The 25,500-nt window shown below is 44.0% G+C and overlaps 1 protein-coding gene across 1 annotated transcript in view; it reads right to left on the bottom strand.

The window, feature by feature from the left end:
* Window positions 1–25,500, bottom strand: part of LOC141154783 (traf2 and NCK-interacting protein kinase-like) — a 329,519-nt gene that overhangs the window by 109,081 nt on the left and 194,938 nt on the right. Inside the window, exons 18-19 of the mRNA XM_073641189.1 lie at window positions 22,343–22,460; window positions 19,470–19,628 (exon numbers count right to left, since the gene is read on the bottom strand). Coding sequence (XP_073497290.1) covers window positions 19,470–19,628; window positions 22,343–22,460 — 277 coding nt within the window. The remainder of the gene's footprint in view (window positions 1–19,469; window positions 19,629–22,342; window positions 22,461–25,500) is intronic.

The raw sequence follows: 25,500 nt of genomic DNA, 5'->3' as shown, positions 1-25,500 counted from the left end.
TCACTACAGTTCATGTCTTCTTCCTCTCAGAAGAGACTATTTGTATGTTTAATTTCCCAGTGGAGCATTGCATAGCCTAAAAGTCTCCTTATGCCATATTGGAACTAGACAAGCATTATTTCATGGGCAATTGCAATTTACTAAATCAGATATGTCATGAAAAGCAGACTGGTTCTCCTTTATTATTACATTAGACTATAAACTATTATTTTTATGTAGTACCAGTTTACCACCAATTATTCCATTATTCTATGTGCAATTCAATTTATATGTGAGCATATGAGCTTATCTTATGGCAGATGACTTAAAACATAGGCTGCAGTATAACATACAACCAATGCTTGTACCTCAATGCTCAAAATGTGAAACAAGTAAACCACTTTACAGCAAATTGTAGCCATTCATAGATTTGGTTGAATTGCACTTACAGTAATTTTCGATACATTGTGTGGTGCCCCTGAGGGTTCGACCGCCACAAGGATGCTGCACTTCTTTAATGGAGTGTAGTGTTCCTCCTCTGAGGTAAGAACAGCGTGATGGTCAGGACCCTTCCTTTGCATCCAACACCACACTTCTCCACCAGAGGGGGCTAGAATGCACTAGGTGCTGCCCTCCTGGTTACAGGGAGACTGGGGAACCAAGAGTTAGGGGAACCATATAGTGGGTGAAGGTGGAGGACTCACAATTTAGTGACACATTAAATTTCATATTTAATAAAAAGCCATTTTGGCTCTTTGTTCTTTGACTGTCTTCTGAGCTGTGAACAACTGTGACCTCCCACACTGAGCGTGTATCCTGTGTGGACCTGCAGCGGATGGAGACACAGCCCTCGTACCCCGGCCTTGGGTCAAGGGGCCGGTTGCAGACAATGAATGTCTCAACCCGGTCAAGGACCATGACCAAGAAGGCCCGGAGCTTAAGAGTGTAGTTCTACAGCAAATGGATCCCAGGGAGGATGCAGACGGAGCAGTGTACGCCACCTGTCCTCACCACCTGATATATTCAGAGGGAGACACGGCCTATTTGCACACACTGACAGGAAAGGATACGGCCTGTAGTTCAGGAACACTCTGGTGCGGGGTCCTGATCGAACACTGGACTTGGAGGTTGTCGGACCCCCGTTCCTGGTGGCCGCAGAACTCCGCGAGGAGCAGGGAGTTGCCTTCCTTCTGCCATCTCTTATGTGAGTAAAGCCTTGGAAGTTCACCCCTATGGCCTCCAGACTCTTTATTCTGCGCTACACCATGCTACGTGGCACCAGATCTCCTAGACTGCTACCCCCGTCATCCTGCCCTTCTGCCCTGAGGCCTTGCTCCGCCTGTGGGGAGTAGTAATAATGATGGCTGCCATAACACCAGGCCTCAGTGGACTGCAGCAGCGCTGGTGGCCTTCACCAGGTACCACAGGTGGCATAGTCGTAACCAGCCACTCAACCCGGATAAGCCCACACCATCCTTTTTAAATTGTGACGGCCCTGAACACGGGTCGGGTCCGGGCCACGGCTGCACCCCATCTCTCCATTACAGGACCCGACTCAGAGTCCCCCATCTCCTAAGGTAAAGACAAGGGCTTTCGAGAAGAGGCGTCACAATTGCATTTTAGCTAAAAGCCATTTATAGTATGGGCAAATAGGTCTGATGATTTTTTTTCTAAGCAGCCAGAATAGACAGGACGATATTAGAAATATAACAAAAGTCAGTCCTGCAGCCTTCTTCCCTTCTGCCCAATTTTTTAACCTTAATAGAACCTAATGGCATACATTATGTGTTGCATAGCTCTTACAGGACCCAATAACTTAACATGTGGCTCTATATGGTAGGAGACTGTACAGAGGCACATAGTCTTCAATGCTTTGTGCTATGAAGCTGTAAACAGGAACGCAGATGCAACAACGCAGAAGATGAGGACATAATGGTAACTTAACCAACAAATATTTATTTAATTAACACAAGTATAAGGCTAAGTGCCCACGATGCAGAAATGCTCCAGATTTTTCCAGAGCGTTTCTGCATCTCCCTGGCAGAAAAAATGCATGCGGATTTTACCTGCGTTTTTCCTGCCAGAGACAAGCGTAAGTGAAGCGTTTTTGCATGCATTTCCGCATGCGGGTTATCAAGCGCTTTCCAAGCGATTTTAGCATCACTTGGAAATTGCTTGACAACTTGGTCACACTATATAAATCCATGCAGCCTGCATGGATTTATATAGTGTGACCGTAAAAGAATGGTAAAAAATCAAAAATAAATATTATACTCACCTTCTGATGGCCTCCGGTGTCCTTTTCCAATCCCTCCGGTGTCCCCAGTATCTAGCGGTGGTCTAAAAGGACCTTCCATGACATCATTTAGTCATGTGACGGGTCACGCGACCGCCGACGTCAGCGGTCGCGTGACCCGTCACATGACTAAATGACGTCATGGCAGGTCCTTTTAGACCATCGCGAGCTGCCGGCAAGCCAGGGCGGATCCCTATGGAGACCGGGGGCCATCAGAAGAGTGTAATGCATATTTTCTATTTTATTCTTTTTCTTTTTACAGGTACTATGATACCCGGGTCTAAAGGAGAGTCTCCTCTTCTCCAAACCCAGGTACCATCCGCACATTGAACCGCATGATATCCACATGTGCACATGTAATGATGCAGATATTATGCGATTCAATGCACAAAATAATTGGTAGTGCTGCGGATTTTTCCACAATGATAATCGCAGCAGAAATTTCCGCAGCATGTGCACAGAACATGCAGATTATCATTGGGGAACATGGCAGACCTTCTACCAAGCGTTTTTTTAAGCTTTTCTGCAGCGGAATTGCTGCTGCGGAAACGCTTAAAAAACACATAGTGGGCACACCGCCTAAGTGGTGCAAACGGCTCAATATAAAGGGTAAAGCAAACGGTGGAAGGATCGTAAGTTATTGTACAATAGAATAGAGCAATTCGGCTATACAGAATATCAACACAATTGTAAATCACACAATATTGTTATATTATTACAAATGAACAAATATTATCGTCAGGGATGTTTGGTCTTAATTAGTGTTGAGCCACCCCCGTAGTGTTCGAGTTCGGTTCGGTTCGTCGAACACCCGTGTGTTCGCCGAACTGTTCGTCGAACTGTTCGTCGAACACCTTCGAACACCGTTAAAACCAATGGCAGGCAAACAAAAACACATAGAAACACATAGAAAACACCTTCAAAGGTGTCCAAAAGCTGACAAACTGCTCAGAAGACATAACTAACACATGGAAAAGTGACAAGTACATATAGTCATGCGAAAATAAAAGAGGTGGAGGAGTAAAAGGAGGGGGAGACACAGATATAGGCATGTCATGCCCTTCTAAAATCCAAAAAGTGAGAAGCCGACACGGCCAGTCCGCTCCTGCCCGTGCCACCTCCGTGTCGCCGGGTTTTGCCAGAGCCGCGGTGAACCCTGACGGCCAGCCCCCCTCTCCCAATACTGGTGCCTGTCCGCTGGTGGGTCGAGCGAGCCCCCCTGTGGTGGAGGCAGCTCTAAGCTTTTTAATTTAAATTGTCTCTCTAATTTGAATGAATACACTTTAAATCCATTTACAAGGATCTATTGGAGGGCAAGTCTCATGCCAGCAGCCGCGTAATTCCAGCTCCAGTAGCGTCCACTAAAGCTGCTGCAGTTAAAAAGCTTTTATAAGGATCGAGCTCGGCTGTCCACCGCAAGGCATCCTACTGCCAGTCCCAGCCCCTATGCCTTGGGGTGCCTCCTGATGCTCTTCACTAAGTATCCCATGGTCCCGAAGCATTTCCTTTGAAAAAATTAAGTGTCTAAACTACAGGTGGTGCAGCTTGCTTAACAGCCGGGATAATCCGCTCACTAGCAGACACTGCTACTAGGCACAAAGTATTTCCTGGGCTAGATGCAGTTAAAAATTTGTAATTAGATACTCTCGTTGGATGCTGAGAAAGCATTCCATAGAGTCTCCTGGCACGCCATATATGATTCTCTTAAAAAGCTTGGGGTAGGGGTCTAGGGGACCCTTTAATAGCCAAAATCACGGCCCTGTATCGCAATACGTCACCTAGGCTGAAGATAAATGGAACTGTAGCACCCTGAGGGCTCGGTTGCTACAGACGTATTGCACCTCACCCAGAGGTGTGATATCTCACTCTCAGGTAAGGATGGAGTGTGGATCAGGACCCGACACCTGCATGCATTACACCACATTGCCGTGGGGCAGGGCGACCAATATGCCCCTGAGATGGGCACGACAGTCCCTGTCCCTGGCTGGAGTGGGGGGAGGGAACACTGAGGAAGGGGAACCCTGTAGTGCAGGAGCAGGGAGGAAGCAGTTCCTGGGTGCATTGAGAAGGGAGTATAAAAGGTGGGCACCATCTTAGTTCAGTGCAGAGAAGTCTGAGCAGAAGTGGCAGGGAGCAGGGGCTCTGCATGAGCTCTGCTCCGGAGGCGGGCCTAGTAACAGAGGCCCAGGCCTGGAAGAGGGAGAAGGAAGGAAGAGGAGCGGAGAAGGCTCCAGGAACGAGGAATGAAGGGATCCCAGGGGTGCGGACGGGCGAGTCGCCACCGCACGCCCGAATCCACCTGCGTGGAGGGGTCAGGCCAAAGGGGGAGACCGGTCCCCGAACTAGTGGAGGCAGGAAACGACCCTCAGCTAGAAACCGGAGGCTCTGACATTTTATGTGGCGCAGCCCCTCGCTACACCCGCTAGGAAGGCACCACATAGGGTCAGGGAAACTGGCGCCAAGTTTACCAAGAGGAGGCCCGAGGCAGCCGGACAGAAGTGTTGGTAAGAAAGGCCAGACAAAGGACACACAAAGGGGGTCCTGTGAAGTGCTCCAAAGTTATCTGGGAGTTGTCTGAGCCCCTCACCTGGTGAGCACAGTACGACGTGGGCAGCCGTTACCTGCAGACGTGGTCTGGATAATAAGAACTGTGAGTAAAGGCCCTGAACTGCATCACTGACTCCGTGTCGTTACTGCTGCTGCCCTGCACCATCACCCCCATCCTCCGCATACACTGCCCTGAGGCTATACTCCTCCCGTGGGGAGTTATGCTACGCTCTGCTGCACCCACAACACCAGCCTCAGTGGTCTGCCCTGTAGCGGCGGTTCACTCTGACCGCAATCCACGGGTGGCGTAGTCGGACATTTAAACATGAAAACCACATAAATAGTTCCGCCACTGGTTTGACCGCCCTGAGCCACGGAACCGGGTCGCCGCCACGAAGACTACAACCACCAGCATCCACCAAAAAGGGTCCGGCTCCGGGTGTCCCAAGGCCCAGGGGGTGCGTCAGAACATTTTCATCACCTTTCACAATCACCAATGGGACAAGGCAGTGATGTCCTCTGTCCCCTCTCTTATACATCCTAGTGACGGAGCACCTGCTCTCATCAATTCGCCATAACCCCAATATTAGGTGGATTGAGGTGGGAGGCACCGAGTACAAGTGCTCTCTATTTGCTGATGATGTCCTAGCATATAACACTCAATCACATATATCCATCCATGCTGTTATGGCTGAAATAGATCACTTTGTTACATGGTAAAATTTTAAAATCAATGCAGCGAAGTCTGAGGCCCTCGATGTCTCCCTCCCCAAATCCATATAGGATTCCATCCAGTCCAACTTTCCCTTTGCCTGGCCCTCACAGGGTATCAAATACTTAGGAATTCCTATTCATAGAGACCTCTCCCATCTATGTTATCTTAATTTTGGGCCCTTTATTGAACAACTCCATACAGACCACGGTTGGCAAGTTAGAACTGTAAGATTCACTACGTGAACCACTGGTGTTTTGTGGAAAAGCACATGTACACTGCGTTCCAAATTATTATACAAAAAGTGTTTAGGAGTGATAAGGGAAGAATTTGTTTGTTTGTCAGTTAAACTCATTGATGGTGATGTGTGTCAGGGCTCTTTATATCACTGTAAGCAATTGCAGACACCTGTGCTAATTAGTTTGGCAGGTGTGTCCAATGAAAGGCAAGACTACTTAAGAAGGCTCTCTCACATTATTAAGCAGCCTACATTTTCTGCCAAAATGGGAAAGAAAAAGGATGTGTCGGCTGCTGAGAAGCAACAAATTGTGGAGTGTTTAGGTCAAGGCATGACTACAATCAACATTGTGCGATGATCAGGATGAAGTGTCTTGGCAATCAAGAAGTATGTAGCTGATTCACAGTACACACGTGTGCGTGCTGATAAGGGCAAATTGAGGACTCTTTCCTACAGGCAATTACGTCAGGTTGAAAGAGCAGCGGCAAAAAGCCTTGTCATAGCAGCAGACAAGTTTTTGAAGCTGCTTGTGCCTCCAACGTCCCCCGAACAACAAGATGCAGGGTCCTTCAGAGGTTTGCAGCTGTGCATGCGCCATCCTGTCGACCTCCTCTATCCACTTCACACAAGCAGAAACGGCTCCAGTGGGCCAAACAATACATGAAGACTGACTTCAAAACGGTTTTGTTCACGGATGAGTGCCGTGCAGCGCTCGATGGTCCAGATGGATGGAGTGGAGGATGGCTGGTTGATGGACACCCCACGCAAACACGGCTACAGCGCCAACAAGGAGGAGGTGGAGTAATGTTTTGGGCTGGAATCATGGGGAGAGAGATTGTCGGCCCCTTTAGGATCCCTGAAGGCGCTAAAGATGAACTCCATAATGTATGTGGATTTTCTCAAACAGCACTTCCTGCCATGGTTCAAGAAGAAGAACCGTGTATTTCACAGCAAGATCATTTTTCTGCATGATAATGCACCATCTCATGCTGCACATAAAACATCTGCATCTCTGGCTGATATGGGCATAAAAGGGGACAAACTTATGGTGTGACCCCCATGCTCCCCTGACCTCTACCCCATTCAGAACCTTTGGAGCATCATTAAAAGGAGTGTCTATGATGGCGGGAGGCAGTTCACATCTAAGCAACAGCTCTGGGAGGGTATTCTGTCCTCATGCAAAACAATTGAAGCAGAAACCATCCAAAACCTGACAAATTCAATGGACGAGAGAGTTCAGAAGCTCCTTTCGAACAAGGGGTCCTATGTGAAAATGTAACATCACCTAGAATAAAGTTTTGAGTTGAAAACTGTTTGATTTCAGTTTCTAACAACCTGCTAATGCTTATAATTTCAAAAATGAACGTTTTTTTGGTCTTTATTAAAATGAAAAGGTTGATCGAAAAGTTTGGGGGATCTAAGAGTGTGGCAACCCAGTAGTCATGATTACTTCGAATTCTGACAATATGAGGGTCATGCTGCAGGTAGTGCAGCAAGAAGGCACTTATGTGCCTTGCGCATCTCGGAGCCCCAAAATTATTTTCCGGGCTAGATGCAGCTAAAAATTATTTTTAATTTTAAATCTGGTGAAGCTTTAGTATAGATGGCCTACTAGGATCAGTGCTGCACACTGCTACAAAGCCCAAATTATTTTCCAGTCAAGATATAGATAAACATGATTAGTAATTTGAAAGCTTAAAACGGTTGGTAGGGTGATTTTAACCAATCATCAAGCTTTTACTCTCCCCAGGATGACACAGGGGTAGAAAAGTCGTTTCGGATCCATGATTTGTTCATCTTTATGAACGTGAGTCTGTCTACATTATCAGTGGAGAGCCGCGTGCGCTTATCTGTCAGCACACCACCAGCAGCGCTGAACACACGTTCAGACAGAACGCTGGCTGCGGGGCATGACAAGATCTCCAAGGCGTAAGTGGCTAGCTCCGGCCATTTATCCAGATTGGAAGCCCAAAAAGAGCAAGGGTCCAGTGACACAGTCGTGGCTTCAATGTTTACTTGGAGATACTCCTGTACCATCGTCTCTAGGCGTTGACTATGTGTCAGATTTCTTGTCTCCTGTGGCCTTGCAAAGGATGGGCTAAAAAAGTGGTGAAATGATTCCGCAAAATTGATGTTACCAGCAGATACTGTGGTTCTGTTACGGTTTGAGTGCTGAACACTTGACGGTCCCACGGTTGGCAAGTTGGAACTGTGAGATTCACTACGTGCACCACTGGTATTTTGTGGAAAAGCACATGTAAGATTCTGCAACAGTCTATGCTGATACTCCTGCATGCGTGCATCCCTTTCTATGGCAGGAATAATTTCTGCAAATTTACTTTTGTACCGGGGATCTAACAGTGTGGCAACCCAGTAGTCAGGATTATTTCTAATTCTCACAATTCGAGGGTCATGTTGCAGGTAGTGCAGCAAGAAGGCACTCATGTGTGTTGCGCATCCAGGAGCACCAAGTCCCTGTTGTGTTGGTGGCGAGGTAACAATCATGCTTCCTTCCTCTGTCCTCTCCCCCCAACCTCGCACAACAGAAATGTGATCAAGGTCTCCCTCATCTGATGAGTCTTCCATCAGTTCGTCCTCCACTTCTTCCTGGGCTCCTGCACCTTCCTCACTAGTTTGGCTGCTACCATGCGCCCTGGTAAAACCATCTCCCCCACCCTCACATGCCTGCCGCCTTGGTGCTGCCGACCGTCTGGACCTTGCAGATGTTAGCCCTTCCGCATACAACTCCTCCTCCTCTACTTCCTCCACCTCCTCTTGTGCCACCACCTGACTCCGAATTCTGTTTAACATGTGCTCCAGCATGTAAATCACCGGAATAGTCATGCTGATAATGGCATCGTCAGCACTAAACATCTTCGTCGCCATTTCAAAACTGTGCAGAAGGGTGCATAGGTCCCTGATCTGAGACCACTCCTCCAGCGTGATTTGCCCCACCTCTGAATCTCGTTGGCCCAGGCTATACGTCAGAACGTATTGCACCAGGGCTTGTCGGTGCTGCCACAGTCGCTGCAACATGTGCAGAGTTGAATTCCACCGGGTAGGCACATCGCATTTTAGCCGGTGAAGTGGCAGGCCCAACGACTTCTGTAGAGATGTAAGTCGCTGAGCTGCGGGATGCGAACGGCGGAAGTGAGCACACAGCGACCGTGCCCTCTGCAGAAGGCCATCTAGTCTGGTATAGTGGGCTAAAAATTGCTGGACAACCAGGTTCAACACGTGAGCCATACAAGGCACGTGTGTGACATTGCCCCGGCGAAGGGCCGCACCCAGGTTTGCAGCATTGTCACACACGGCCTTCCCTGGTTTCAGGTCCAGTGGAGACAACCATTCATGAAATTGGTTCTCCAGAGCTGACCACAACTCCTCAGCTGTGTGACTCACATTTCCCAGACATTTCAATGTAAAAACCGCCTGATGACGTTGAGCCCTACTGCCAGCATAGTAAGGAGGTGTGCAGGATCCCTTCTGCGCAGTTAGAAAGCTTGTGGCATGACCAGACAGGCTTTGGGTGCAGGTGGAAGACCGAGAGGAGGTTGAGGAGGCAGAAGCAGTGGAGGAACTTTGACATAAAGAGGATTGACGCACAACTCGTGGGGACGGCAAGACTTGGACAGCAGCCCCTCGTCCTGCTGTCACCATAGTTACCCAGTGCCCAGTCAGCGACATGTAACGCCCCTGTCCATGCCTACTCGTCCAAGTGTCTGTGGTGAAATGCACCCTGTCACACACAGAGTTTCTCAAAGAAGCGGTGATGTTGTGTGCGACATGCTGGTGGAGCGCAGGCACACCTTTCTTTGAGAAGTAGTGCCGACTGGGCATCTGGTACTGGGGCACTGCGACGGACATAAGGTCTCGAAAATCCTCTGTGTCCACCAGGCGGAAAGGCAGCATTTCTGTAGCCAAGAGCTTGCAGATGGTGAAATTCAACCTCTTAGCTTTCTCATGGCTAGGAGGAAATGGTCTTTTACTTGTCCACATCTGAGGGACCGAGGGCTGGCTATTGTGCTTAGACGGGGTTGATAAGGGTGTCCCCGGCAAACTGCCGGTCTGTGAGGAAGATGCAGGCGGACATGTTAGGTTGCCTTGATCCAAAGGTGGTGCTATCGATGTCGGACAGCGCTCAACACCAGCTGGTGTTACCACCTCCAAAGAAAATGATGACCTGCCAATCACGCTGGCTGTTGCGGGTAAAGAGGTGGCAGGTCTGCGCCCCAAAACAGGTGTGACTGCTGTCCCCCCAGTCACAGAGGATGAAGAGGCCGCGGATGCACAAGATATGGCAGACGGTGATTGGCCCGGCCGGCTAGGCCGCATTGTAGCACACTGAGCTTCCCACTGCAACTTATGCTTCATGTCCATGTGCCGGTTCATGCATGAAGTACTCAAACTATGTATTTTTTGGCCTCTACATAGCTTTTGCTGACAAATGTTACAGATAACACGAGTTGGGTCATCTTTATCGATCTGAAAAAATGCCCAGGCTATGCAAGGCTTAGCACCCATGCGACCTGAAGAGCCACCACGACTTGTGGTGAGAGGCAGAGTTGTGTTTGAGGATGCAGTTGTTGACGTGCTTCCAGTACTACGTCTCTGTCCAGGAAGGCGCAACCTGACCTCGTCGTCACTAGCATCTTCCTCCACCTCCTCTGCTGACCTCATCTCTTGGCTGACTGTGGGTTGACAGTAAGTGGGATCTCCGACCTCATCATCATCACCCTGTGCGTTATCACACCCGTCGTCCTCAGAGCCAACCTGTTCCTGCCCTGACAAAAAACTAAAGTTGTCGCTCCAATCAGGTATTTGAGTCTTATCATCGTCTTCCTCATTGTCTCCACCAACAGGAGTTACAGTTTGGGAATGAGGGTCTACATTATGGTCAGAACCTTCTGCGTCTGGTCCTGGATCCGACTCATAAAGATTCTGGGCATCAGTGCAGATCATTTCCTCGTCTGGATTCACAGAAGCGCTGGAGTCGACCTCTGATTCCCAGGCTATAGTATGAGTAAACAGCTCTGCAGACTCAACCATCTGTTCTACCTCATACTCAGACGGGCAGCTGGAGATTTGGGAGCTGTGAGGAAGCAAGTGCGATTTGGGTGACACCTTTGAGGACTGGAGTATTTGTGATGTTGAAGTTGATGTGGAGGAGAGCCCACTTAAAGGAGCACTTGATATCCGTTGAAGCACCTGCTGTTTTTGTGCCTCATCTGGAATTTGTAGCGATTGGCGTGGCCGTAAGAAAGGGATCTTATCACATTGTCCGCTAAAAGAAGTAGACATTTTAGTTTGGCTGGAAGATGGTCTTTCTTCTGCAGATGTTACTGTTGCTTTAACACCTACCCCACGGACACAACCTTTTTTCCCCTTCCCAACACGCCTATTCCCCTTTCCACCAGCAGCAGGCCTTTTTGCACTCATTTTGGTGGTTAACTAATTCACAACTCTGGAGTTGTTTGCACAAAAAAACAATGGATGGTAACCGAGCAGAGCTGAGTGGCCAAACTGTGGTATTAGGCCAAAACTATTGGCTGGGTTAGATGCAGAAAAAAATTATTTTGAATTTGCAACCTGATGGAGGTCAGTATAAATGGACTAATACCAATAGTCCCACACACAGCTAGAAGCCCAAATATTTTTTCAGAGGTACTGTAGATGCAGATAAAAATTATTTTTAATTTGCAACCTGATGGAGGTCAGTATAGATGGACTAATAGACCAAGTCCCACACACTGCTAGAAGCCCAAATATTTTTTCAGAGCTAGATGCAGAAAAAAATTATTTTTAATTTGCAACCTGATGGAGGTCAGTATAGATGGACTAATAGACCAAGTCCCACACACCGCTAGAAGCCCAACTATTTTTTCAGAGCTAGATGCAGAAAAAAATTATATTCAATTTGCAACCTGCTGGAGGTCAGTATAGAAGGACTAATAGAACAAGTCCCACACACTGCTAGAAGCCCAAATATTTTTTCAGAGCTAAATGAAGAAAAAAATTATTTTTAATTTGCAACCTGATGGAGGTCAGTATAGATGGACTAATAGACCAAGTCCCACACACTGCTAGAAGCCCAAATATTTTTTCAGAGCTAGATGCAGAAAAAAATTATTTTTAATTTGCAACCTGATGGAGGTCAGTATAGATGGACTAATAGACCAAGTCCCACACACTGCTAGAAGCCCAAATATTTTTTCAGAGCTAGATGCAGAAAAAAATTATTTTTAATTTGCAACCTGATGGAGGTCAGTATAGATGGACTAATAGACCAAGTCCCACACACTGCTAGAAGCCCAAATATTTTTTCAGAGCTAGATGCAGAAAAAAATTATTTTTAATTTGCAACCTGATGGAGGTCAGTATAGATGGACTAATAGACCAAGTCCCACACACCGCTAGAAGCCCAACTATTTTTTCAGAGCTAGATGCAGAAAAAAATTATATTCAATTTGCAACCTGCTGGAGGTCAGTATAGAAGGACTAATAGAACAAGTCCCACACACTGCTAGAAGCCCAAATATTTTTTCAGAGCTAAATGAAGAAAAAAATTATTTTTAATTTGCAACCTGATGGAGGTCAGTATAGATGGACTAATAGACCAAGTCACACACACTGCTAGAAGCCCAAATATTTTTTCAGAGCTAGATGCAGAAAATAATTATATTCAGTTTGCAACCTGATGGAGGTCAGTATAGATGGACTAATAGAATGATGCTATGCCCAAAAGATTTTACTTCACTAGGTGCAGTAAAAAAATTGGTATTCTATACACAGGTGTTATATCTTGCAACACAGATAGGCTACTCCACTGACTAACACACTCTGCAATAGGCCAAAAAGGATTAGCTTTGCTAGATTCAGCCAAATGCTGTGAAAAAAACTTGCACAGCACTGGCACAGACCTGCCTGGCAAAAACTGATAGGAACTCATGTAACCTAGTCCTGAAAAGGACTCCAATTACAATTAGTCTTTACTCCCACAACCTATCTATTTAAGAGCACAGACCTCCCTGATAAAAGTCGTAGGAAATGCTGTAACCTAGTCCTTAAAAGGACTGCAATCACAACTATTCCCTACTCCCAAGCTATCTGTATATTTGTGCGAAAATTGGCTTGAAATTAACAAGGTATAGCGCACACAGCAACATCGGTGCCGTCTAACACGCAGCTGCAGCAGTGAGAAAATGGTGGCGACGGGGAAAATGGCTTGGTCTTATAGGGCAAGGACATGTGACATACACTGCCAATCACACATGCCCTTGCTTGTGTGAAAAAAAGCACTTCGCTCCGTGTGTGCGCTGCTGATAGGCTGACAGATTGCACCTCCCCACTGCAAATGCGGGAAAGAGAAAAAAAAATGGAGATCTTCATTGTTCCTGCAGAGATCCATCCCCTGCCCCTCCCCCCACCCCGCTGTACACTCAAACTGCGTATTAACATTAATTTTCATCATTACTGAGAAAAAATCCAGTTATGATTTTGGTGCACGAACAGTTATCGAACATAACCTCGAACAGCCGAATTTTTCTCAAATTGTTCGTGTTCGCCGAACGGCTCGAACACCGCCCAAAACAGCTCGAATTTGAGATTGGCGAACAGTTCGAGTAGAACAACGCTCATCTCTAGTCTTAATACCTCAACCTGATGTGCATCACTGTCACTATCGGGCACGTGACCGCTGTCTCTCTCTCACTCTCTAGGCAATGTGAGCCGTATTACAGGCTCTAACAGAGACCTATGATACCACACTTTTAGGGCGCAAGTGTGTCACTTTGCACACCTATTACGCTGGCCGCCTTCATCCCCTGAAGCATGGCCCAGGTCCTCTGTGTACCATACATCTACACCGGAAGTCACAGTTAACACGAGAGTCCCTCTTTAACGGCCTGGTCATCTCTCTCGGCTCTGCTCCCTTGGCTCGGATCGCTTAGCTCTGGTTTCTCGACTCCAATTCCGGAAACTCAGCTATGGTCACTTGCCCCCGAATCTGGTTACTCGATTCCTCACTCGGATCTAGTCACTTGATTCTTTACACAGAGCTGGTCAATCGATATGTTGGCCATAAGCCAACCTTGCGACATCCCACGTCCATCCTGCTACAGGTTCAGGTGACAACTCCTCCCCTTTACTGCCCTCCTGGGCCTTTTATTATTAACTGTGCCACAGCTGTTACCTGACCTGGTGTCTCCTCCAATATCTTCCCGTCAGGAATCAGGCGCTTCGTTATACAGTTCCTGATGATGCAATCCTTTCCTTGTCCTACAATCTTTGGCCAGTAGATAGCAACGCTATCTTGCGGACATCCTGTTATACATTAATTGTGGAAATCTTCCCTTTGTCCATCTCCTTACAAAGCTATAGACATTTCCTGTGCTGCCATATGTCACTATGTGCTCCTGGGTGAGAGGAGCTCCATCATTTTGGTAGTTGATGGAGGTGGAGTAGGGCACTCAAGAAGGTTGAACACAGCGATTTGCGGTGCCCTCAGAAATACAGAACTAGTACATCATCAAATACACAGCAGATTAAAAGAATTCAGACATTGGGTCACAATTTACAAATTGGTGCAGAGAGAAAACACTATTCCCAGATCTCAGACCCAGAAATGAGGTAGACTTATAATTAGGCTTACATCACAGATTGGAGGAATAACATGTATCTGTCCTGAACATTTACATAGCTAGTGGTTCTATAATGGAAAAATGGCTCAATAGTAAATGTACAGTAATGTCACCTATAATATTTGGTTAATAAATTTGTTTGCTTTATTTTTAGTTTTACTTTTTTTTGCAAACACAATTCCTGCGGTGATCACATTCTCTCTCATAACTAATGAATGTTCCCACCTGTCTAATTTTCAGCATCATCTGTCTTTCTGCAATGTAATCTCACTCGGCTGCCTGATAACTTCTTGCCTTGTTTCTTACCGACTATGGTATATCTTATTACATGATACAGTATATCCAACTATTTAAGTGTTTTTACAATTGTAATAATATATATACTCATTACTTTGTGATAACCTCTTTATTTAATATTACTATTTTTGCTGGAGACATCCAAACAGGGGCATATTACATGTACATGCTGCTCAGCATCAGAGCAACAATCAACCCATTTACTGTCAGTGCTGCTGCCAAGCGCAGAGCAGAAGCATCTGACACAATACAGGAGTTGGACGTATCAACTACCTATAGTGTTTAAAGAAGACCTTTCACCTGCTCAAAGAAATCCGTTAAATACCTGGTAAAAATCTCTGAACTCTTCTGATTCGGATGCTCTTTTTCGTTTGGCTCTGTGTCACTACATTGCAGAGATAATCTTAATCTCAATTCTTGTTTTTTGGAGCATAGTTGTTTTTTGGCGCACAGTATGTGAAATCTCTGTGTGAGATGGGAATGTTTGGACAGTGTTGCAGTATCGGATTTCGGCCACTATAAGTCACTGTTGCCTTTGGAAGAGACTCTATGGCTGACAAGATTGTGTTTTAGTCTGTTGGAACAGGAAGCTGACTGAGCAGGACATTAGTGTGAGATACTGAGAGCACAGGTTGTGAAGTGTGCTGGGAGCTGGTCAGATTACTGAGAAAAGGGTGCAACTGTTCCTGTGACTCCTGTCAGAGAGGAAGAATTACTCAACGGGGATGACTAGGGTTGGATGCAGAGTGGGATTCCCCCCAAGGCATCTGCTGTGATGTGAATGGCCTTCTGCTAGCCTATCAGGTGACAAGTCAAGAATCCACTCCTCAGTTTTCCAGCTAAATGGCAGATCAGACAATCAGGCAGCTTCTTCAGTGATCAGTTTATGGCCGGTAAGTCCTGAGCTCTGGCCCCACCACAGGGATCCCGGTGGGAGCGTGCATGCAGACTATAGAGAGAGTTTGGCTGCAAACATAGATTCTCAGAGACATTGTTTGCTAATAGGGCTGTGTGAACCTTAACTAGATACTCCCCTCAGTGGGTGAACTTGTGTATAGATAGCATAACAGTATTGTAATTTTAGAGAATTGTTAAGTTTGTGATAATTACATCCTTGCTCTGGTTAACACTCGGTTACCGCATTAGGTATAACCACAGGTCAGGCAAATAATAGTTTAACCTATAGAACATACTGGCCTATCGGTTGTTCAGCGCAGGGGTCCTAGCTGTCTTGGGTTAGGGGTTTGTGAAATGTATCTGTTGTTTCTTCTTGCATTTCTAGGGTAACTCAGTTTTTGTTATAAGTAGAAAGTATTTCCCTAACAAATTTTCTGGTCGTGTTCTTTGTCCTCAGCCCGCTGTACTCTGGGAGAGACCACCCTGGTAGACAGTCTACAACTGCTTGCAGACCAACTAGGCATTTCTTCAGTCTTCTCTGGGCCATGCACTTTCACCCCTCCCAGAATCTGCCAATCATACCTTGGCAGTATCAGAGACTGATCGATTAACTGCTGAGCTGTGATTGGCAGCATCTGGAAGGGAGGGCTGAAAGTGCACATCCCCAGATAAGACTCTGAAGAAATGCCCAGTTGGTCTGAAAACATAAATATCACATATTTCGCTCCAAACGCAGCAAATATAAATATCTCAGCACACAGTGCAAAATGGAAAAGAGCGGCAGAATCAAGTGAGCTTGGGGAATTTTACATTGTATTTAACTCAATTTTTTTAAGCAATTGACAGGTCCTCTTTAAAGAGCACTTGTCAGTTGTCCTGTCTTGTCTGTTAAAGTAAATACTTGTTTTCTTAATGAAATAATAAGAATTTTTTAGAACTCTGGGTTGTTATGTTCCTCTGTTGTTCCTGGAAATGTATGCAATGAATTGATGCATATGGACATAACTGTGCATCCATGTTAGAGTCCACATATGTAGAATGGGCTTAGGAGCTGATCCAATACGATGCTGACAGAAAAATTAATTATAGATTATGGCTTTTAGAAGAAGGTGAGGGAAAAAAACAGGAGCGTAACAATGAAAAATTGTCCACAGTGTATTGGTACACAATATGGCTGAAATAAAATGTTTTCTGATTTATTTTTTTCCCATGAGAAATACAAATACAGTACTGTGCAAAAGTTTTAGGCATGTGACGAAAACAAAGTAGGAATGCTGTCATAATTAGAAATGTTAATAGTTTATTTTTAGCGATTAGCAAACTGCAAAGTGAATGAACAAAAGAGAAATCTGAATCAGATCAATATTTGGTGTGAACCAATTTTGCTCTCAATATAGCTTAAACTACACAAATTCAGGGTTTTTGTTGGACTGTAGTCAGGTCTATGAGTAAGCAATTATACGAAACAGGTATTAATAATCATGCTTTTCATATGTAGGTGAAAACACAATCATTAACTGAGTGTGGAACAGCTGAATTCTGCTACAAAGGTGAGGTTGTGGAAGAAAGTTTCAAGTCATAGGTCATACAACATGGCGAGACTGAGCACAGCAATAAGACACAAGGTAGTTATACTGCATCAGCAAGGTCTCTCCCAGGTAAAGATTTCAAAGCAGACTGGGGTTTCAAGATGTACTGTGCCAAGCTCTTTTGACAAAGCACCGATAAATTATCAATGTTGAAGATCATAGACAAAATGGTCGGCTAAGGAAACATAGTGCAGCAGATGACACATCATGCTTACGCCCATGGAAAATCTGAAGATGTCTAGCAGTGCCATCAGCTCAGTGCTGTCAGTAGCCATCTACTGTACTGTTTGGAGTCGTCTGGCCAAGTGTTCTTCATGGGAGAATTGTGACAAATATCATACCTCCTTCCCTGCCTACCAGCGGAGGTTGGCACCCTAAGTGACATGAATTGGTGCCCCAGCACCTACATCTTCCCCTGTCATCCATGGTAAATCAGGGATAGTAAGGATTGGCCGCCGTGGAACGGGAGCTCCAACCTCCGCTGGCAGGCAGGGAAGGAAATCTAGATAAAGAATAGGGAGATCCCTTCCTCCCTGCCTCTAACCCTTATGAGTGTATTTATACATTGAATCAGTGACATCCAGAGTTTAGTATAGGGTATCTGGCTCTTATGGATGATTACTCTGCCCCATAGATATTTTTTTCGTGGGAATCTTGACTCCTGATCAGCACCTATACATATAAATAAATGGCACTACGGTTGCCTAAAGATCTTATTTACCTTATGAGTAGCTTAGTTGGTTTATGAATTAAACTGTGATATAAAACTTTTATGTGTCCCCAAATTATAGGGTAATCTTGAGGCAGTGAGGGTGACCCGCCGTGGAGCGGGGGCACCAATTTGTGTCCCTAGGGTGCCAACCTCCGCTGGTAGGCTGGGAAGGAATTATAGGTTACTATAGGGAAAGTGACCCTCTATTTATATGCAATTATCATTAATATGATAAAAATATATATTTTAAATATCTTTGTAAAAAATGTTTACACTTTATGTGTTTATGTGGTTTATTTTTGGGAATTAGATTTTAAGTATATCAATAAAAGTTAACTTTTAAGGGTAAAATTATTTTGTTAGACGTACATAGTATACCCCTACTGTATATGATTTTGTAAGAGTCAAAAATCATACCTCCAACATACTTTGGAAACAAGGTCAAGCAACTCAATTATGCATAAAAACCTAGAAATTGGCATGCAGAGAAATGGCATCAGGTGCTCTGGATTGATGAACAAAAATGTTGTCTGTAATAGAAGGCTTGTGAGAAGTAGAATAAACTGTGTCTGTAGGCAACAGTGAAGCATGGTGAAGGTTCCATGAAAGTTTTTGGGCTGTATTTCATCAAATGGAGTTGGAGATTTAATCACGGTTAATAATATCCTTAATGCTGAGAAATAAAAGTAGATATTTTTCCATCATGCAATACCATCAGGGAGGCATCTGTTTGTCTCAAAATTTATTTTGTAGCAGGACAACGACCTCAAACATACAGCCAATGTCATTACGAACTATCTAAAGTGTAAAGAATAACAAGTAGTCCTGGAATTGACGATATGGCCCCTACAAAGTCTTGTTCTCGTCATCATCGAGTCTGTCTGGGATTACATGAAGAGACAGAACAGTTTGTACAAGTGATAGCCGCAGAAGATCTGTGGTTCATTCTCCAAGATGTTTGGAACAACCTCCTGCTGAGTTCCTTCAAAAATTGTGTACAACTATACCTAGAAGTTACCAATGCTGTCTTGAAGTCAAAGAGCGGTCACACTAAATATTGCTTTGATTTAGATTTCTGTATTGTTCCTTCACTTTGAATAAATTATTAAGACGAATATTTTTGAAAGCATTCTTACTTTGCAGCATATTTTGCACACCTGCCTAAAACTTTGCACAGTACTGTACTTAGCAGATAAACCTTTCCGAAGAGCAGACTGCTGCGGTTGAATATCATATTACCTAGCCACCACTTCATTTCTGGGTGACTGCTATTTGTGTATCTGTAGGTACAAGGAATGGCCAGAAGAAGCTTTATGTGCTACAAATTCTTCTTCATGCAATAAAAGTCTAGATTTTCATTCTGGCAACAGGAATACACTCGAAATTGTACAGCTTCAAGATGAAAAACCTGTAAGACCAGGGTGAAGAAAAATAATAATGTGTGTGCGACTCCAACAGAGAGGGAGGTTAGAGAGAGATATCGACTATATTTAAGGCGATCTCCTTTGCTACACATTTACAAAAAAAATTTAGATTGCAATGTGTGTAATCCTATAAACTCACCCCAGAGAGCGGCGCACAGGATCTCAGAATTGAATTTCTTTTTATACTTGCGAATCTCCGGGCTGTCACTTTGAGGTCGAATATTTGTTGGATTAACATTGACAACCGATCCTTTCCTAGCATTTTCTCTGCGGAAAGGCTCAACTTTTATGCCACTAGCTAAATGCAAAGGACAATGGCAAGTTAGATATGAATACAACTCGCAAAGGGCTAAAAGGCATGAATTTTTAAAAAACTGTTATATAATTGTATTTTTTTTGCAGGCAGAAACTTTATAACATTACAACATATTAATATAGAACCATTTACAGTCTGTATACATATGAGTATATACTAGTTCTTCTCACTAAATTAGAATATCATCAATAAGTTAATTTATTTCAGTTCTTCAATACAAAAAGTGAAACTCATGTACAGTATTATATAGAGTCATTACAAACAGAGTGATCTATTTCACGTGTTTATTTCTGTTAATGTTGATGATTATGGCTTACAGCCAATGAAAACACAAAAGTCATTATCTCAGTGAATTAGAATACTTTATAACAACAGCTTGAAAAATGATTTTAAAATCTGAAATGAATGTTCAGTAAATGCCCTCAATACTTGGTCGGGGCACCATTTGCATCAATTACTGCATCAATGCGGCGTGGCATGGAGGCGATCAGCCTGTGGCACTGCTGAGATGTTATGGAAGCCCAGGTTGCTTTGATAGCAGCCTTCAGAGCGTCTGCATTGTTGGGTCTGGTGTCTCTCATCTTCCTCTTGACAATACCCCATAGATTCTCTATAATAGATTCTCTATGGGGTTAAGGTCAGGCGAGTTTGCTGGACAATCAAGCACAGTGATACTGTTGTGTGTAAACCAGGTATTGGTACTTTTGGCAGTGTGGACAGGTGCCAAGTCCTGCTGGAGAATGACATTTCCATCTCCAAAAAGCTTGTCGGCAGAGGGAAGCATGAAGTGCTCTAAAATTTCCTGGCAGATGGCTGCGCTGACTTTGGTCTTGATATAACACAGTGGACCTACACCAGCAGATGACATGGCTCCCCAAACCATCACTGATTGTGGAAACTTCACACTAGACCTCAAGCAGCTTGGATTGTGGCCTCTCCACTCTTCCTCCAGACTCTGGGACCTTGATTTCCAAATGAAATGCAAAATTTACTTTCATCTGAAAACAACACCTTGGATCACTGAGGAACAGTCCAGGTCTTTATCTCCTTGGCCCAGGTAAGATGCTTCTGGCGTTGTCTATTGGTCATGGGTGGCTTGACACAAGGAATGCGACACTTGTAGCCCATGTCCTGGATACGTCTGTGTGTGGTGGCTCTTGAAGCAATGACTCCAGCAGCAGTCCACTCCTTGTGAATCTCCCCCAAATTTTTGAATGGCCTTTTCTTAACAATCCTTTCAAGGCTGCGGTTATCCCAGTTGCTTGTGCACCTTTTTCTACCACACTTTTTCCTTCCACTCAACTTTCCATTAATATGCTTGGATACAGCACTCTGTGAACAGCCAGCTTCTTTACCAATGACCTTTTGTGGCTTACCCTCCTTATGGAGTGTGTCAATGACTGCCTTCTGGACATCTGTCAAGTCAGCAGTCTTCCCCATGATTGTGGAGCCTACTGAAACAGACTAAGGGACCTTTTTAACTGCATCAGAAGCCTTTGCAGGTGTTTTTTGTTAATTACTCTAATTTACTGAGATAATGACTTTTGTGTTTTCATTGGCTGTAAGCCTTAATCATCAACATTAACAGAAATAAACACTTGAAATAGATCACTCTGTTTGTAATGACTCTATATAATAGGAGTTTCACTTTTTGTATTGAAGAACTGAAATAAATTAACTTTTTGATTATCTAATTTAGTGGATGGAGTAGTATCAATCAAACATACCACCCCTATACTCTGAAGCAGTGGAACTGTGTTCTGTGGAGTGACTAATCGCGTTCTCTTTTTCGTACTTATATACCAGTCTGGATTTAGCATGACTTTGTGCCAACTGTAAAGTTTTGTGGAGAATTGATAAAGCTATGAGTTTTTTTTCCACCATACTAAGACATTTTGGACAATTGTAGCTTCCAACTTTTTGAGAACAATTTGGGCTAAGTCCTTTTTTTGCTTCAGCATAACCGTACTCCAATGCACAAAGCAAGGTCCATAAAGTTATGGTTGAGTGGGTTTGGTGGGAAAGACATTGACTACAGAGCCATGGCTACAACCCCATTGAGAACCTTTGGGGTGACTATTGAGATAGTGAGGCACGTCTTCTTGTCCAACATAAGTGTCTGACTTCACCAGTGCTCTTCTAGATGAATGGGCAAAATTTTCCTCAGGCCGCTCTAAAATCTTGAAGAATTGAAGAATACCTTCCCAGAAGAGAGGAAGCTGTTTAGCTGCAAATTAGGAACCAACTCCATATTAATGACTATGGATTTAGAATGGGAGGTCATAAAGGCTACTGTAGGTACAATGTTTTGGTGTCCCAATACTTCCATCCACATAGTGTGTGTGCATTTACATATATATTGTATGTGCATGCATGTATGTTTATTTAGTTTGTATCTCTATACAATTCTCACAAAATGAAATACTTTGTGTTGTCACTGAAGGGCATTGGCCCTGTTCCACCAGTCTTTTGGACATTCGTTTTGAGAGCTGAGCCTCAGATGTTACAGCTTATCTACATCATAATTGTGCATGTCTTATGGGCGAAAGCCAATATCCCTAAAGGGGTCAAATGTGTACAGTGGCTTCTGCCATTAGTGACAGCATGGTTGTAATCACAATCACCAATTTTATAATATGTTTGATCTGAAGACTGCTTCTCATCTGCAGAGCCCCATCTTTGTCATTTGTACTCACGGGAACACGTAGGACTTGTAGGAGGTGAGAATTGTAGCAGTCTTGGGTCGATGAATGCGCTAAATGATGTAGTGGAAGATGAGCTATTTTTTGGCTGTGGACTCTCCCCATTTGGCATCTAAAATAATTGGAGAGAAAATAGACTATTATTTTTCATAATTTATGAAACCCTATAAAATAATGCTGTTTTCAGGCATTTAATTTGCTAGAATTCAGAATAAGTAGGATTTATAGCAATAAAAATGGTATCTCGCTAGTAAGCAATCTACTAAGATCCAATTAAGTAAGATAATTAATTAGCCAAACAGTATACTAATATATATTTATGCAATTACAGAGTAAAGATGGATTCATACGCTGCAGATTTTGTTACAGAATTTTCTGCAATTGAAAATAAGTTCTATGCATCTGAATGGGGGCTGTTAGAGATGAATTGGTTGGAGAACTTTCTGCAACCAAATCACAGTGTGTGAATTAACTCTAAACCATACTGCAGTACTGCATGGATACGTGGTGTAGGAAAGCAGGAGGGAAAGTCCTGGTTGGCAGGTATGTATCACCTAGGTGGCAGGCCTCGGTGAGGTAAGTCCCGGAATTGATGGCTCCAGTAACGGTTTGTTACTGAGAGATTTTTGTAAATGGAACGGATTTTGGGTCCAGGATTTAGGAGTGAGCAGTAGAGCCTGGGTGGGAATGGTTGCTCCCACATACTCCAGTCTGGGCCTTGCAGCTCTTATAAAAGGCAGCTGAATTGGCTCAGGTGTGTCGGAGGTAGTGAAGCTGCAGTGAGAGCTCTAATGGTGGACAGACCATGCCTGAAGTTATAGCAGTGCCTGATTTTCAGTGAAAGTGTAATTTTACTGTGCCTACTCCGATAAGACTGTTTTTTTTGTTATTGAATGTGTTCTTTTGGCTGAGGAAAATCTGCTTTGTTTACGTTTGATGTTTATTAGAGACTGTTCTGAACCAAAGCAAAGTACCTGTGTGTACCCCTCACCGCTGGTAGAAAGCTTGAGTCCCTACAGTGGATATTATGTGAAACTAGAAGCATTCATATCAGGCTATCACACATGCACCCGTTTATGTAACTGCATAGTTGCCAACAATTCTAGGGGCATATAAACCCAATGTAACCCGCAATGCCATTCTGTGCTGCTTTCAACCATCTGGACCAAGATGAAAATACTTTTCTGTATGTGGCTATGTACGCATTATGCAAATCACATACAGTTTTGGTATGCTATAAATGTCTCAGATGGTAATACCACTGTAATCATTATTGCTGCCCTAAAAAGTGCGGCCCTCGACTAGAAAAGATTCTGCACCCTCGGTGTAAAAAGTTTTCTAATTTCCATAGTAAATCAGTTTTAATGATATTGTGTGATATGCAAAGTGCTCTAATACGAATTGAGTAATGATTCCTTGCAGCCTATAGATGTCACTATTGTGACAGTTATTAATGAAGAGTGTTAGTCTCAGACTAAGCTTATAATAACAGTATAAGAAGTATGCCAGCAACAAAACAAACAACTAAACTAAATATATATACATGTAACCTTCATAAACATTATATTCGGCATATTAATTTCTGCAAGTTTCTGGTGACACTTTTGTGAAGCAAACAGATTTCTGTACTATGTAAATTATCTATTTTTACACTAATTCTAATACTTTGTTTTCAATATACTTTTTTTTTTTTTTTTTTTTAAGTACAACTTTTTTTTTATCTTACCTTGATTTCTATTTATTAGTTGTAATAAAAGTCACTTTTACTGGAACAGGTTTATTTAAATCTAAAACATTTTATATAATATATTCATATATATATATATATATACACATACACACAGTGGGGGAAATAAGTATTTGATCCCTTGCTGTTTTTGTAAGTTTGCCCACTGACAAAGACATGAACAGTCTATAATTTTAAGGGCAGGTTAATTTTAACATTGAGAGATAGAATATCCCAAAAAATGAAGAAAATCACATTGTATAAATTAGATAAATTTATTTGCATTTTGCAGTGAGAAATAACTATTTGATCCCTCTGGCAAACAACACTTAATACTTGGTGGCAAAACCCTTGTTGGCAAGCACAGCAGTCAGATGGTTTTTGTAGTTGATGATGAGGGTTGTGCACATGTCAGGAGGAATTTTGGTCCACTCCTCTTTGCAGATCATCTCTAAACCATTAAGATTTTGAGGCTGTCGCTTGGCAACTCGGAGCTTCAACTCCCTCCATAAGTTTTATATGGGATTATGGTCTGGAGACTGGCTAGGCCACTCCATGACCTTACTGTGCTTCTTTTTGGGCCACTCCTTTGTTGCCTTGGCTGTATGTTTTGGGTCATTGTCTTGCTGGAAGACCCAGCCACGACCCATCTTCAATGCTCTTACTGAGAGAAGGAGGTTGTTGGCCAAAATCTCGCGATACATGACCCCATCCATCTTCCCTTCAGCACAGTACAGTCGTCATGTCCTCTTTGCAGAGAAGTACCCCCAAAGTATAATGTTTCCCCCACCATGCTTCACGGTTGGGATGATGTTCATAGGGTTGTACTCATCCTTCTTCTTCCTCCAAACAGTTGAGTTAATGCCAATGAGCAAATTTTTTGTCTCATCTGACCACAGCACCTTCTTCCAATAACTCACAGAATCATCCAGGTGTTCATTGGCAAACTTCAGATGGGCCTGCACATGTGCCTTCTTGAGCAGGGGGACCTTGCGGGCACTGCAGGATTTTAAACCTTTAAGGCGTAATGTGTTAACAATGATTTTCTTGGTGACTGTGGTCCCAGCTGCCTTGAAATCATTAACAAGTTCCCCTCGTGTAGTTTTAGGCTCGATTGACAGTCATTTTGTATTTCTTCCATTTTCTTACTATTGCACCAACAGTTGTCTCCTTCTCACCTAGCGTGAGATGACGCGCCCCCAGGGCCGTGGATGCTGGTGGGGGGGGGATATCATGGTGTCTGGCCCGGTCCGTGGCCCAGGGCGGTCAACAAAAAGGGGAATATTATTTATAGGGGATTTTGTAATAGAGTTCGTGATGCCACCTGTGGAATGCGGCTAAAGGGAGCCGCTGCTGCGGAGCAGTCCTCTGAAGCTGATGTTACTGCAGCAGGGATGGTGTGGCTCTCCACAGGAAGAACTAGCTC

Source organism: Phyllobates terribilis, unplaced genomic scaffold (genome assembly GCF_046119375.1).
Source record: "Phyllobates terribilis strain yellow unplaced genomic scaffold, ASM4611937v1 Scaffold_7__3_contigs__length_470593459, whole genome shotgun sequence".
Taxonomy (NCBI): Eukaryota; Metazoa; Chordata; class Amphibia; order Anura; family Dendrobatidae; genus Phyllobates; species Phyllobates terribilis.
This window is presented reverse-complemented; position numbering and strand designations above follow the sequence as displayed.